The 16,521-nt window shown below is 35.5% G+C and overlaps 1 protein-coding gene across 3 annotated transcripts; it reads right to left on the bottom strand.

Moving 5' to 3' along the window:
• Positions 1-138: 138 nt before the first annotated feature.
• LOC135696598 (myb-related protein B) lies at positions 139-14,590 on the bottom strand. Of its 3 annotated transcripts, none has more exons than XM_065216045.2 (15): positions 14,412-14,590; positions 13,116-13,173; positions 12,638-12,790; positions 11,578-11,681; positions 10,764-10,892; positions 10,362-10,471; positions 9,871-10,058; positions 9,200-9,473; positions 8,626-8,671; positions 7,965-8,049; positions 6,753-7,127; positions 5,983-6,252; positions 3,276-3,488; positions 3,024-3,095; positions 139-1,999 (listed from the first exon to the last, which is right to left on the bottom strand). In XM_065216045.2, exons 1-15 carry the CDS (start codon positions 14,465-14,467, stop codon positions 1,871-1,873), a joined length of 2,262 nt encoding a protein of 753 aa, XP_065072117.2. In that variant the 5' UTR covers positions 14,468-14,590; the 3' UTR covers positions 139-1,870. The 3 variants fall into 3 exon arrangements, with proteins under 3 accessions (XP_065072117.2, XP_065072115.2, XP_065072116.2); XM_065216043.2 differs by having other exon boundaries at positions 141-1,999; positions 13,116-13,188; positions 14,412-14,586; XM_065216044.2 differs by having other exon boundaries at positions 141-1,999; positions 9,871-10,055; positions 13,116-13,188; positions 14,412-14,585.
• Positions 14,591-16,521: the final 1,931 nt, after the last annotated feature.

The raw sequence follows: 16,521 nt of genomic DNA, 5'->3' as shown, positions 1-16,521 counted from the left end.
GTATAGTATAGCATAATATAGTATAGCATAGTATAGTACAGTAAAATACAATACAGTAAAGTAACGTAGAGTATAGTAATGTTTGGTATAGCATAGTAGCGAATAGCATGGGATGTTATGATATAGAATAACAAAGTGTAGTTTGGTATAGAACATTAATGTCATAACAATTCAATGTCAACGTATTTTTTCAAAGAAACATTTTATTGTCTTAAAAGTTTATTCTTTAGAAACATAACTAGAATAGCTACTTTATATTTATTTCGTACTTGAAAAAACCGTTAGCAATCATGTCGCCATAAATGGGTGTAATATTGCAAAACAAATACGATGTAAGATAACATACAAAGACTTTTCAACGCAGAAAGAAGTCGTATTTTCAGTGGTATCTGTGGTATCTAATAATACTTACATGGCTGCATCGACATACCAATATCAAACCAAATCATTAAGCAATTTCCAGCATTCTACATAAAATCAACATAAAATCAACAACAAAAATCAATCAACTGTCGATACCACTTATTTACACGGTATGGCTAAAGGTTTACAACTTATGTCTATAACTATGATTAACGCATTTCAAGGCCTACCCCCTTAAATCTATCAACGAAATCGGTTCTTTTAATTAATAAACTGTATAAAAGCAAAGCAATAAATCAAAAGGGGGGGGGGGCTATTCAGGAGTTTTCTAGGAGTTAGACGTTTACAGGACAATGTCTTTTCCCCGCAACAGGCTACCGGCTAACCAATATACATCTGAAATACTGTAAACTCTCAAATTAGCCCCCCTCCGGGGGTTTATCAATTTGAAATATTTTGGATGAAGGCTCATAGAATGGGGGGGGGGGGGGCTTTTGGGGGAAATTTGAGAATTTACGGTATCTGGTATCTCTCATGTGCAGGAGGCAAAATTAAACTGCTCTCTCTGATCCCATGTCCCGTTATCCCTTCACATTTCTGTATATTCCACCAACGTGAGTAAAATCTCATTGAAATGTAATACTACTAGTTATCCCAATATTAAGCAGAGTCACGTGCCATATGGAAAGAACCTAATATCAACTACATATTTCAATCGCATAAGTCACGTTCCGTACATGCAAGAATCTCGACAATCCTCTCAAACCATCAAATTATCAGCTATCCTATAATCAAAGCTTCAATCAAGTTTCTGCTAAATGAATCAAAAGTTGTCAATAAATGACAGCTGGATAATCATACTCCAGTCAATCCCTTTGAAGCTGGTAATGCTAAATATCAAACCGACAGAAATATCCTATATCCAATCAGATATCATGATGATCCAAAATGAAACAGAGCATTCTTTCATATTATAATCTGTTCAAATGAAAATCATTTCTCTGCACATGGCTAATTACAATTTCTGATCAAGAGGCCAAAATTCCAAGAAGGATTATAGGGTTTAAGGCAGGGCTAAATATCTGGTGGGCACGTCGATGCTTCAAAAAAATATAAAGAAATCAAAAGCCTTCCTTAAAATTATGATTCCATAACATTATTGCTTTAATCAAAGTTCTGATGATCACCACGATACCTAATTGAAAAGACAATTACTACTCCACATCCCGTATCAAATATCATTAAAACAGACTTAGCCATAAAGAAAATGACTCTTTGCAGTATGGCCTACCTGACAATTGGAGAGAAAATTTCTGTCGTAGCCATTGAAATCAGCCATAGTTTTAACTACTACCCAATACCTTACCTGCCATCGTCATCTGTTTTACATACGAATTAAACAACTGCGAAAAAGCCTCAATAACGAACGCTTTTCACATTAAGAACGCCCACTTTGAAAGTGTATGCTACGATATATTTTAAAGGTTAATTTACAAAAGTCAGGATATCACAGTAGCAATGAGCGTGCAGCTTGCCTGAACTTCTTCACTTCTGCCATTATTTGCCTTGCCTGCTCTGTTAAGAGTTTCTGGTCCTCTGTCTGGCCACAAGCGACAGTTCGGAAGCTTTCAGGTGTCTAGAAAAGAAAATGTGAGCTAAAAGATTGGGGAATGATGGAGAATCGAAAATAATAAGCCTTTGAAAAAAGAATAGACTTTAAAATGACAAAAGCTTTCGAGCAGCACTTTTCAATGACTGCTACAAAACGTCAAGATGGCATGAAGCAGCGAAATCATTTTTTTGAGTCTTTTAATTATGAAGCATATGAACTTCAGATGCCCTTATCAAGAATGGATGAGCATAAATCAATAGAAAAGATCACATTCCTGAATAGATAAGATTTTACTCAAACTAAAAAAGTTCATTTCCTTATTAGAACTTCTCAGCCAGATGAGAGCTTCGAGGACAAAGGTGTTCGACAGAGTCACACACCAAACAAATTCGTGAGAAACTAACAATCGTTTTAACAAAAGAAAAAAGCCATTCAAGGTCTAGACAAACTTGAAAGTCTAAGCCCCAGAACAATAATAACAATCAAATTTTGAATTAGGCTTATATCTCATGAAACAATCATGAAACAATGTTTCCAAACGAAATTCTTTTAGCTTATCATCTAGTTCTTTTATACTGAAGGGATTTGTTCGAGAGAAAAATAAAATCAAAATGAAGTGAAAAAGATGAAAGCAGCCAGTTACATCTTTCCCTTGTTGGAGTCTCCCAGACAATTCTCCAGTAGAGAATTAACCAAATCTTTAAGAAATTAACGATAAATTTTAATATTTTGCTATACGTTCACGTTGGTGTTTAGACTCCTGTTACCCATTTATTTTAAATACCAAACTCACACAAATGAGTTCACGGAGTGATCTCAACTTTGGGTAACAATACTTTGCGGGCAAGTACTCGCAAAATCTTTTACTATTCTTAGCAATTTAAACACAAACGTAATTAAGCACTGTCCAATGCAGACTTATGAAAGTAGACAGTTCACAAATATCATAAATTTCAGACTTTAGATAATCACTTTTAGGGAGTTTGCTTATATCATTAAGACCATTTGGTAACGTAGAGATGATGACAGACGTTGAGACAATACTTACAATAGAACTCATTCTGATTGGCGTTTCTTGAAACCGAAGAGTTCTCACGGGAGGTCTTTTCTTATAAGGGACCTGGAATTAATCAGAGAATATATTTCTAAACCGAATAATCACATTAGAACACGATTACAAGTTTCAGTGTTGTAAGGGTGAAAACAGTCGTAAAAAATTAGGCTCCCAAAGTTCCACTACTTTCCCCCTAATAAAATTTGCAATAAATTTCATTACATAAAAATCGTAATCAAAGTTTACCTTAAATGCACCGTTTTCAGAAATAGTTGACAAGTCGGTTATTTGTGAAGCCTGGAGTGGCAGCGCATTAATGAAGAAGTTGCTTGACGGTGTCTTGAACTGGTCATTGTCGATGAGGTCTTGTAACGGGATTACCGTTACTTGCTTGGATTTGAAAGGGGTGCTTGTTGGCGTTGATATAGAGAATAATCCGTGAGAAACTATAGTATCCTCCTAAAATGAAAGAGTTTGGCATTAGGGATGATTGTAGGAACTAAAGGGTTCAAACTAAGGAAAAACAAGTACAGTAGGATAAGCAAATAATTAAGATGTCTATATCTGATAGCAGAATGCAAAGAGGAAAGGAAGCTATCAACTACAATTTATCATGCTGGAGACATCAAACAGCACTAAAAACGACGGTCTGAAATGCGAGGTTTGAACAGGGTGACCAGAAAACCGAAGCAATAACAAGTACAGATATGCAACAACATTAGATCTTTCCAGTGAAAGGACAAAAATTGCGACAAACATAAGGCAAAGGTGGTGCTGCAAAAAAACCATCAAGATGAAAGGTTTCTACCAAGATTTCTAATCAATCAAAGAAAAATTCTTAAGCAGTTAAAGCAATAAACTGCCAAAAACTGTAGGCAAAAACTCCCATGTCAAGAATGACAAGCCTAGATAATCGACGAAGCCTACCAGAGTCTTGATTTTGGAATGAAAAACGCTTTTGAAGCCGGAGGCAGAGAAAAGGTCATTATTTTGCTGATGATATGTCTCATAAATCTACGAAAGGTTTATGAAGGGATCCTTTCAAAAGCGCTTTAAAAGTAATTGACACGAAAGTTGCTTCAATCCAGTTGCTAGGATCGATTAAAAGAAAATAGAGATTGAAAGAGTACAACGACCAAAAATAGGTTGAGATGTGGATATATGCTCTTAAGTCCATTGATCGAATAATGGGAAACAAGGGTAGGTGAATTGGATTTAAGGCTTAATAGCAAAGCTTCGTGAAATATAACGAAACTCGTATTAGTGTAACAAGACATGAAGAGGAATATTTTAAGCAAGAAGAGGTCATTATTATTATCCAATAAATTGCCGACCACCCAATGTCAAAAGGTTCTAGTCAAACTAAAAGAACTTTCAGATTGACAAAGTAAAGGAAATTATGTCCGTTTTGACTTTTGGTAAAGGCCTAAACGCTAAAGCAAGCTTCTAAATTAGCCCTAAATTAGTAGACAACAGACAACACAACAACAAGAAGCTGAATAAAGAAGTTATGATTCTTTTTGTGATCTACTTTTTTCAAGTTCTATTTACTCATTGCAGAAAACAGATTGTTTTTATTCTTATTTTATTTGTTGTTGTTTACGTAGAACTATTTTGGACTTTTGACTCTGTTATAATTAGATTGTTTAGCGTTTTTTAGGCATGTCCTCGGGGACACGTGGTATTTATTCTCGTGACAAGCGTGTCTTCGAGGATTTGTAATCGTAGCCCTACAAAAGCATTGGGCGTGCTTTACCCACGGACAGAAAAAGAACAGCATCGGTAGTAGTACGTACGAGTTACCATTGCAAGCAATTGAAGATACCGTTTTCGGCGTAGTATTTAGCTGTGGAAAAGTCTATTGCTTAGATAATGCTACGAGGCCAAACAAATAGAAAATTGAAATTAATTTCGGTTAATCTGTTACGGTTTATGCTGCTTTTTCTTCTTGTTGTTATTTTTTCATTATTTTCTCGTTGTTATTATTTTAACCCGTTAAAGGGGTTTGTCCACATTCAAGGCCTCGGACATTTTGGCTTTATATAGAGGAAAAGCTTCTTAAAATAAAACCAGTAAAGCCTAAGTATGGATATATGTTGGGTCTTAGCTACTGATTGTGGGGGTGTCTGTTGTTACATGGAGGTGCTAAATAAAGTTTAGTAAGATGCGAAGAAATTTTAGGGCAAATTTATTTTGTCTGGACGCATCCATCTCAGGAAGGTCTTAATAGTGGAGGGTATGCTTAACTGTTTCAAAAAATCTTACTTCAGTTCACCACTTTACAGGTTTCCTAAAGTTAGAGCCAGCAAATCGTTTGCGAAATTACTTGAATGGTAAAGAAAGCTGTTAAGCATGATATAGACTTCTTTTCAGTCTATTAATATTGCATACATCCCAATTGCGTGGTGTACGGACGCCCATATGGTCGTATAGTTGATTATTTTCATGAAATGTTTAGGCAGTTAAACTCATATAGTCACTGCCCCTTCCTACGTCCAGGACAACAGTATAAATATTGGTTACATCACTTTGCTGTGGAAAACACATCTCTTTGTGGAAAAGCTAAGAAAGAAAACACTTCGGAAGAAAATGCTGCGGAACTTGATAAATTATAAAAATCAACATTAGCTTGGAAGAAGACGACAAAATCGTTAAGCAAACTTGAGAGGTCTAACAATGTTACCAGGCAATATAAAACATTACGTTAATAAACAGTATCAGGATATCTACTGATCATATAAGCAGTGGCGGACACTTGGGGGGGGGGGGGGGTGGGGGGGCGCAAGGGCCCCCCCAATACTTTAGAGGACAATGGTTTTTTGTTCGAAAACAATGGGAAATGTGACGTCATCTTATTAAAACAATAGGCTTGCCCCCCCAATATTTGACCAAGTGTCCGCCCCTGCATATAAGCTCTGAAAACAGACAAAGCTACAATGTTAATGACTCTTACCGGACAATGCGTAGATGTTTGATCTGCAGTAGAATTTTGGTCAGGGATTCTATCTGGCTGATCAGGTGCATCGAATGATAATGACCGCCGAAGACTTGTTGCTGTTTTCATACGGAACGCGGCATGCTGACTGATAGGTTTCTGGCTCACATCCTGTACTTTGGCATAGTCATGGTCTGGAGTACCTTTGCTGATGGCAAGGTCACTTTTCGAGGGATCATCTTTAATGTTTATTGATGACATATCGATGAATTTAGAAGATCCGAGACCCTGGAAGTTTGAGTTTTACACTGTTTAGAAAGGCGCTTATGATGTTTATAACGAAAGTTAACAGGTATAGGTTGGTTAAGAAAAAGTCAATACCTTTTGATCATGCAACAAATACCTAGCAAAGATGGCGAAAGCGCGAATTCTGTGAGACAAAATATCAGGTTTACTGAAAACAGAGTTTAACCTTCAAAGTTTTAATAAACGAACTAAAATATGGCTTTATAAAAATCTTTCTATCTGAAATAACACTATAGAATAAAATTAATTGTAAATGTCTACCTTTGAAATACCTGATGTTTAATAAAAATAATGTAGTCTTGGCTTTGGTGAGTTTGAAACAAAAGATTTTCATTGACAAAAGATATTAGATTTTTATGACTTCATCAATTTCTTTTTTACCGCGATTTTAAAAGGTATTTTTCGATTCTGATAAAACTTCAAAAACATTGGTAAGGAAAGAGTTTACTTCTGTGAGTGAAAAATCATAAGGTAAAACACACCAAGATATTCGTCGAGGTGACCTTTTCAAGCGCAATTTTGAGTGGAGTTGGGGTTCTTGGTGTTTTGTTAATGAGTGAGTATCTAATTCGTGGGGTCTCAAGTTCTCCATCACTTGACATCTTTACAGTTTCATTTAAAGGTGTTTTTGTGACAGATTCTGCCTTCGATGGAGTGCACAGTGGCGTTTTCGAGCTGCCTGCAGTCGTTCGCGCTGGAGTTGAAGTGTACATTTTGACTTCGTTCATAGAAGGACTATTGAAGAACTGCGAAGGCGAAAACGGTAGCTGCTTTAGCGGTGTCTGTCTGGATGGCGACGTGAAACTACAGTGGAATGACGTCATCGTGAATTGAGCGGCTTGTGGGACTTCTTTAGGCTTTTGCCAGTTAAGAAAAATATGGCCTATATTAAACAGGTTATGGCTAGGTTATGGCTTTAAAAAAGTATGATTGACAAATCAGAAAAGCCTATAACTTGAACAAACTGTCAACAGTAGGCATTTAATATACATCCTTCTTATCATCATTATCAACTTCATATAGGACCCTACACTGTTGGGTGAAAATATATTTGGCCTGGCCAGGGCAATGGCAGAACCAGAACGAGGCAACTATTAACATTATCAGGAAATTCGTGGGCGCACATTACCGCGTTGTTTTTTAAAGAGCCAAGCAGTCCCCTTCAGCCAAAAAAGAGTTTGAAAGTAGAAATCAGGCTCATTAAAAGATAGTCGGAGAACAAAATCAGACTTTTTTGCAAGCCAGCAACATTTTCAGAATGATCCTTCAAAATATTGAGTCCTTGATACAACTAAAGCTTAATGTATCCATCTTTTCTTAAAGTATCTTGAAACAATCTTCGGTGAGACCAGAATTTGACAATAAGATCTAAATTGAATAAAGACCGAAAAAGATAATTCGTATTTACTGGCATCCACTTATTCATGAAAATCTTAAAGGGGCAATATTACATTTACAAAAATACTACAAACAAATTAGTTTGAAATGTTTTATCTACATTAACCATCTTGTAGTTGATTTGCATCATGCATAACTAGGATTTGCATTGTATATTAAAGAATGCCAGCTAATCATTGTTTGCATTTCTGGCTACAGGTTTACCTAGCTAAACTTAAGCAAATAGCGTATGAATTTAAGGCGATAAGATATATATACTAAGCATATTAAACAATTTTATGCTTGGAGAAGGATACAGCTTTACGCTTACGTCGTAATATCGCAGGAGGTGTCGTAAATCGATTGCTCTCGTGGAACGTTGACGATACTTCCGTTTGTGCACTGGGAGAAGATACGGATTTCGGGTTTAAAATTTAAGGAAAAATTTATCAAGGGACATACCGGAAACGAATAAAACATAAAAGAAAAACATCAATAAACAATTACGGATGATCTTCTGGTGCAAGCTTGGAGCAAAAATTTTCCCCGTAAATAAAACAGCAGTAGAAGAGAAGTGATGCTACCGTTGAATGGAAAGTCTAGACATGCATGCAGAATGTAAAGATATGCATGTACAAATTCGCTAATATTTTGCACTTCAATCTGGGCTGTATTTCCAAATTTCTTCATTTCAAAAATCTGAAAAATTGCAGGAGTATGCTTTTTTATTTCAAAACCCTTGTTCAAGACTTGACTATAAATCTAACCCATTAGTTTCGCTGTACTTACTCATTCTCAAGATTTAGGTAATTTAATATGGTCATTAACATTTTTCGAAAATTTCCTTTGATCTAACACGCCTTCTAACTTATTGAACAATGTGAGCAGTCAAGAAATTAATACTCTTATACGTGAAAAAAAAACCAAAATACTAACGATAAAAGGGATTGCAAAAACAAAATGCACAAACAAGGCTACCTTGACGTGCTCATATGAGACGTAGAGCATCCTGCTGTAGTAGTATCTAAAAGAATAGAATTGAAAGAATATGAAAGAAATATATACATATAATCATACCCAAAAGACAGTTTTGAAAAAACATTATGGCTATGCATGCAATGAAAAAAAATGTAAAGAAAACCGTAAAAAAAATAAAGAAATTTAACCGTAATATCAGGAACATAGTCATAAGTCACAGTAGTTGATCCAACAGGGATAGGTAAAATGTAGGAACATAACCAGGTAAATTTGTTTCATAATCCTGCCATGCTAATGCGATTAATTTATGCAAAGATACCATTTGACTAGACGAATAACTTATTTTAATCAACAGATAAATGAATGCTGAAAAGTTCCCACTGCCTTAAAGGAGGGGGTGGGGAGGGGTGGGGAGGCTGATTAGAAGAGAGGTGTTGGTTAGTTTTTTTATATCTCTAAATTGCATGCAACAATCAGTAGTCAAAATGAGCTACTCAAAACGAGGTTCCGTATGGAGTTATGATTTACCAATATCCTGATATGCGACAAAAAAGTGACAGCATTTTAAACTTACGGGAATTGCGCGATAGTCTTTCGAGAATCAAATTTTCTTTTTCATCCTCATGAAAATCTGGCTTTGGTTTCGGCAGTGCTGCCGCTTCGTTCATGGATTTAATTGTCCTTGGGGATAGAAGTTCGATCATACCAACATCTCCAAGCATATCAGACATATCGCTGGTATTTACGTTTGGAAACGGCGACATCAGCAGGGAGGGGTCAGGATCAGGTGGCTCAAGTTTGATAGCATTTGGTGCCACCAAGTTTGACTTATCAGTCAGTTTTGAGACCTGGAAAGCAAATTTTGATGCAGTCACAACATAAATTTGGCTTAGTTCAGCAAGCTATGTTCATAAACCTCGTATCGAATTTTGCAAACATCTTCAGAAAACAGCAAGGCGAAGATTTTCTACTTCTTCCGCTTGGAACTCAGGGATTAAGAAGAAAGCAAGGCAAAGAATTTCTACTTCTTCTCCTTGGAAGTCAAGGATATACAAAACCTTATGCTTTGAAGAAGAATGTTTTACTAATTCTTCATATTGTAACTTTGTTTTTATTAATACACTGTTCGATAACTTTTGTCGTGATAAACCCTAAAGAGTATAAGGGATATTCACCTCTATCTGAAGCTGGTGAATGAGCAATAAAACCACAAGAAACCTGAAGATGTTAGTTGATTTTACTCACCTTTACAGCATCACCCGATTCGAGAACAGTTAATGTGAATTGCTTGATGGTGTTAGTTGTATTTGGCGGCGTTTTTTGTATATTTGGAAAGAAAGTGCCACATGATCGAGAAAACGGTGCTTTGCAGTCAATTTCGTATTGCCCTGACGATATTCTGCGCTTTATTTTCTTCTCTTCGTGACAACCTGCTTTGTAAATTTAGAGAAGTACTGCATTTAAATTAAATTACTACCAATTGATCTTAAGAAATGGGAGATTTAGAAATGTCTAAAACTTAAAAAGGAGGCAGCAAAAAACAAACTTGAAACTTGTGCCATAGAATGAATAGACTAATATCATATCCCCTTACAGACCTCCATGAAGCACTTAACACTGATCTGCTACAAATAAAAAAGATTTTTAAGCGTCCATATTCTTCCAGCTGTCTTTCATCATTTTTCTGCACAAAGGTACAATAATAAAACAATGCATGGCTTTCGCTTCTTGCTTACGTGTTCTTTTTTCTGTAGTTTCAATTTTCCTTCTTTTCTTTTCCTGGTATTCAGGCTCGTACTGCCGTCTCATTGTTGAATTCCAGTGGTTCTTAATTGCATTATCAGTTCTAATGAAAATATATATAATATATAAAAAATATAGCTTCCATTTCTAAGACACCTAATAGGAAACATCGAAAAAACATTACAGTATATACACTAGACAGAATGAATATCATCTATTTATGTTTTTTCATAACACAGGCAGCTAGTTTGTTAAATTCATTCTTTTTTTTAAGATTTTTCAAAATGACTTGAAACATGAGTATTGCAGCAGAGAAATTATCAAATAATGCAGTACAGGGCTGCTTGGCTTTTACACTTGTCTTGCACCCGTGCTTCAAACGAATCTAAGCTCACCTGCCGGGTAAAAGCTTGGCTATTTCTGCCCATCGATTCCCAAGAACTTGATGAGCTTCATAAATGATTTTGTCCTCATCCTCTGTAAATGCATACTTCTTGACATCAGGATTCAAATGATTATGCCATCTACAAAGAAAGTAATTTTCAATTACATGCTTATAACATAAATAACAAAACAACAGGTAACTTTTTTAATATTGACACTTGGCCACTTCTCCAAGGGTTCAACTGCCAAAAGACAAGGAGAAATATTATCAGTTGAGCTGTCTGCTAATGGGTGGGAGTGAGGGGAGGTGTTTTTATGGAGATTTGGTTGCAGGTCAGATTACTTTGAAAAGCATACTTGCTTCATATGGAAAACCAAAAACGCCTGAAAGCCAACTACCAATCTAAACTTATAAATATATATAAAAATTAAAAAAATAAATATAAAAAAGATTTTTTAACATAGATCTTTGAACCACTGGCTCTACTTGTATATATACGAGAAAGCCCCTATTCTAGACATCAGCCATGTTCCACGGATATTCATTTTCTTTAGTTCTAAATATTCATTTTTCAACATTGGTCATCAAAGTGCACCATCTAAGGGTAGTCACAGAAAATAAAGATTCAGAAGTCCATTAGAACTCCTTATGCAAAATGAACAAAATAAACATAGTGGAAAGTGTCCTTGAATTGGATCCCTCTACTTGGAATTTCTGATGCAAAATTTAACCTCATATTTCATCCGGAGTCATTGTATATTCAAAGGTATAATGATTCTTGGGCCTGTCTCTCAATATCACATTATACATGAATGTGCTAATACCTCTCTCTACATTGCTTGCCTATTCTTCCATCAAGATGCTGGGCAATAAGAGACCATTTCTTTGGGCCATACTTTGCAACCAGTTGTATGACTTTCTCGTCTTCCTAAAGTTATTAAAAATTTCATATCTTAGAAAAATGGTAAAAAACTATCTACTTACTTTAATTTTGCACTACATAATAATTTATAACGTTAGCAAATAAATTTAGTACCAGAATAAAAATATAATTGTTTGGATTGTTAAAAAACACGATGTTTTGAGCATGCACTCATTATCAAGTGGCTAGAAAAGAAAAGAGCCAAGCAAAGAGGAGGCGAGATTCAATGAATAGAAAAGAATGCAAGATGCAACGCAACCAAAAAAAATAGAATAGGAAATGGGAGGAAAGTGAGAAAAGAGTAGGAAATAGATATAAAAAGAAATTATTGAAGGAATTAAAATGTTTATTAAGACCAATAGGATCATTAGCAGTGGAAGGTCATCAGGAATTATCTAAAAACTTTCAAAAGAGATCACAACCACTATAGACCGTCCATACAAAATAGCTTGACTTTTGCAAAGTCTGCTTTATAAACATTATATAACTGAAATGAAACACCAGCAAAAGAAAAGTACTTTTTTACATTGAAAACCATATCAAACTGAGCACAAATATGCCTTTGGGCTGGTGCATTCTATCATATTCAGATGCAATTTGCTTTACAACTGGGATCACAGACGACAATATAATATGATAGCACAAACTGCCCCCTCATGTTGCTTGTATTCTCTTGTTGACTTATTTTTTAACTGATCTTGTGGAAAAATTTTTTGGCCGCTAATCAAAACTGTTTTGAGAGCTTCAATTATTTCAAAAAAGCTGTCAGACAAGGTTTTGTCACAATCTCTTACTGTAAAATGCACAGACAATGTGATCATTGCTAGCAACTGATAATAAGTCATCTGTTGATTGGTTCTTCTGTTCATAAAAGCATGCACATATCTGTCTCCAAACGCCAAATTCAAACAAGCTTAAAAGAACATATTCTGTCATATAAGAATGACTACAGTGTCATGTACCTCTTTTGTCCAAGCACCTTTAACTAAGCTTGGGTTTAAGACCTTTTCCCATCGTTGCTGACATTGAACATCAGTCCGGAAGGGGAAGTGACTTGAAATGACACTCCAGTCATCAGTCCCAATGACCAAACACAGCTTCTTCAACTTTTCATCCTTATAAATAAATTGAAATAGTTGGTGAAAAAGGAATAAAAATGAACATAGAATTTGTGAATCTTACTTTACAAGCTGATATATGATTACTCTGTAATTGCAAAAAGGCAGTTATATACATTGTTGTACAAAAGATTTAACAAAAAAGTGCAAAAAGATGTACTCTCTGAATGTATAAATAATCTGAAAGTTGTCCCTCAAATCTAAGTATGAAATACTTTTGGAATTGAAGGCAAATTGAACCTATCATTCATTGAATTTGCAAAAAAACTTTTATTATGTAAACATGTTTGAATTGAAAGAATGTTTATTAATATCATAATACCTCTTCAGACGACCATCTTTCCTTTGAGCATTTCTTCTTTTTAAGTCTTTCTAATGACCTTGCTCCAACATAACTACAATATGAATTAATAATGAATATATATACAACTTTTTTGTTATTTTACTTTGACCAAACCTTACAATCAGCTTTCTGGTTAGCATCAAATAATTTAATTGAGAAGTTAGGAAGAAGTTTTTGGAAAAATTTACCACAATCATTAAAATACATTGCCATGTCACCTAACTCTTTAATTGTATTTTTTAAGCTTTCAATAAATGTAGTATATGACTGTCATATTAGGCCATGTGGAAATTTGATTTTCCAAAACTTTAAAAAAATCTTTGATAAAAATCCCAGGCTGGTAGGTGTGTATGAATTTGGCAATGTATAACTGTGAGGGCTTTGAGTTTCAGGGATACCAGCAACAAGCAAGAGCAAAACAGACTGAAAGCAGAATATTTGGTTTTTCTCCTTCAGGGGCAAACATTTATTGATGTTTGTGTTATTCTGAGCTACAAGTAGCTGTGAGTGAATGGGTTACGTTAATTTACCATGATTGAACTGTAAGTAACAGTGAGTGTTTTCTAAAAAATCTGGTATAAAGTAAGAAATCTTTATCTGATAAAAATTAAATAAAATTTATTCAAACAATTTTATCCATGGATGCTTTAATTTTGTTAAATCAAAATTCAACTGAAGAAGACAAAAATTGATACCAGCTATATCGGGATAAACTTTGCACCGGTTGCACCTCTTTCTAAGTGACCTTGAAATATTCACTCCTACTGAAAAGTACCTTGCAAAAATGCTAATTGGTGGATTTATATCAGAGGCTGAGGCTCGATGTCCGAAAAAATAAAAAATATGATTGCATACAAAATGCTATATATCAAGCCTTATAAGTACAGCTATTGATCTTACAGTGCATTTGTTTGGTATAGCAAATGAAGCACAGAAATGTTTCGATTTTTTTCGGATTGTCAATTTTTTAGGTGGCTATCTGGCTATCTGTTGTTTTATGACACACGCACGAGGACAAAGTCAAACACTGGGTATATGTTTGTGATCGAAGGCTTTCGATTTCATATAAACAAAGGTAAAAGAAAATTAGAAAAAAGCATGTTTTTCTAAGGATCGCCTGCTTTAAGAGCAAATTGCATATCATCTTCAATTCAACGCGAAATTTTTATACATTTTACCAAATCAGAAACGAGTGGCAAAAAATGGCCTAGGAAAACATTTTACAAAGTCTAAGACCAAAGAAAAACAACACCAAACAGAATACACAAAATTTACCTAGAATGATAATCAGAATTTCCATGAAAGTCCTGTTGTTCATCAATGTATTCCATGTTGCCAGATCACCTCGAATTGAAGTCGCATCACGGCATGATTTCCTCCTTCATGATTAGGCGCCAACTTGATTCAAGGCGATAGGCAAAGCATTGTGGGCAAACACAAAAATGGTTGCTGTGATGCACTTCGAATTATCCGCGCAAGCAGGAAAACTGGATGGTGATTGGCCCGCTGAGACCAGTATCAGGGTTTCATTGGCTAGTTTGGTGGCCAAGGAGGATCAAGAGTCTAGGAGGGGCAGCATAGGTAGTGAAGTTTCGTCTAACTAGTTCTAGAATTAATGATTTTTAGAAATGAAAGAGGCATGCTATTCTCAAAATTTTTAGAGATAGTAAAATTAAGACAAAGATGGATTGGTAATGGGCATTTCAGCTGAAGATTTAAATCAGCTATGGAAGAAAAGTATGTCGATAGCTCGGGTAAAAAAGGGATCATTTTGTACTGCAAGTCAAGTTTGATTGATAGAATAGGACATTTCTAAACTGCTACTTCGGATTCCACGTCATCAGGCAACTGTAGTTAGAAGCTCAGGTTGAAAATGTTTTATTTTCCCCTAAGTAATAACTGCAGTATTGAAATATGAAAAAGCTAATCTGAGAATTGTTTCCTGCTCAGGAGTGTCGTTCTGGAGAACAGTGTTACCCTGAAGTCTCATTACCCCCCGAAGTCTCTTAATGGTCTATCATGTATATTGATCTCCTAGAGCTTTTGTTTGGAATCTCTATTTTATAGTTTAGCTTGGCATGGAATGTTGAAACCACACGACATAAAATGACGTAGCGTTGGAGGATTTGCCCCCAGTTTCTAGCAAAGTTAGGGAAGAATGTAGTGAGGGATGCCAGAAGAACCCAATTTATTTCTTTCAATTTTGTAAAGAACTGTTTCTACAATTTTTTAGTGACAAGGAGTAGGCTATCTGGTCCTTGTAGTAAGTTAACTGTCATGGACCTCGACATCACCCTTTCTTTTATCTACTTCTTAAGCTTGTTATTGCACTGGACACACCCATCTATGGAATCAAACACTTTAAAAAGCCACACACTGACGACCCTTGGTACCAGGGCCTTGAGATGTCAAGTCAAATGGCAGATAATCGAATAGAAACTGTCATGGACCTCGACATCACCCTTTTCTTTCTCTAGTTTTTTAATGTGTTGATGCACTGGACACACCCATCCATGGAATCAAACACTTGAAAAGGCCACACACTGACGACCCTTGGTACCAGGGCCTTGAGGTGTCAAGTCAAATGGCAGATAATCGAATAGAAACTCTGTGGCTATTTTTCTTGAGCCTTTTAGAGGCCCAGGTACGCATTTAATTTTTTTAAAAATGCATACCATTTTTTTCCAAAATGTAAAGTTCTAGAAAATAGAATGTGTTTTCCCACAGGCGATAACTATGTTGGAGTCCCCTTGGAGCCTTGGTTGGAGGGCTCAACAACTCTTAAAAGCTTATTAATGCAGAACAAATTTCTTAAAAGAAAAAAACCAGTATATTTTCTCCCTTTGAAAACGTAAAACCAAATAATGTTCTTATAGCTATAACAATTTTGTATTAAAAGAATCTCTTTGGTACGGTTAATGGTCAAAAAACTGCTACTGCTAAGATACTTTGCAAATGATAAGAACCCCTCTTTACAATAATACTTTCATTTCATGTTTTTGAGGAAAAAAGTCCAAGCCTATTGGTTTTCAGGTGTTCAGGTGTAGTAGTAGGAATCTCCGAATGTCATCTCTCAGACCCAGGCCACTAACACAAATGTTTTGGCGGGAAGATACAAATCACGCCAACTTCGCTATGAAGTTGAAAACTAATGAAATTTACCACTTTTTCAAATATCAGTGAGAAATTGGAATAGTTTTAGCAAATGGTTGCATCAATAAAAAGTTGTGGGAGAGAAACAGTGAAATAATTTCATGGGAACTTGAGTCAGTGCTCGATGGGATGGAACACGTGGGTGCGTTCTACGGAGCAGCATCAATAACGAGCAAGTAAAACTACGAATTTGATAATGCGTTTCAGTGCAGGTACTCTTCAGTATTGTCTT

Source organism: Rhopilema esculentum, chromosome 18, assembly GCF_057945365.1.
Source record: "Rhopilema esculentum isolate cy_ngs chromosome 18, ASM5794536v1, whole genome shotgun sequence".
In the NCBI taxonomy this organism is placed as follows: Eukaryota; Metazoa; Cnidaria; class Scyphozoa; order Rhizostomeae; family Rhizostomatidae; genus Rhopilema; species Rhopilema esculentum.
This window is presented reverse-complemented; position numbering and strand designations above follow the sequence as displayed.

Bases quoted from the DNA above. Each gene is read 5' to 3' on its own strand.
- LOC135696598 (XM_065216043.2), bottom strand. From the start codon at position 14,467: ATGGAATACATTGATGAACAACAGGACTTTCATGGAAATTCTGATTAT. The intron at 10,472-10,763 runs GTGAGCTTAGAT...TATTTTCATTAG, and splicing joins GCCAAGCTTTTACCCGGCAG to AACTGATAATGCAATTAAGA. The intron at 3,096-3,275 runs GTAAACTTTGAT...GATTAATTCCAG, and splicing joins CTGAAAACGGTGCATTTAAG to GTCCCTTATAAGAAAAGACC.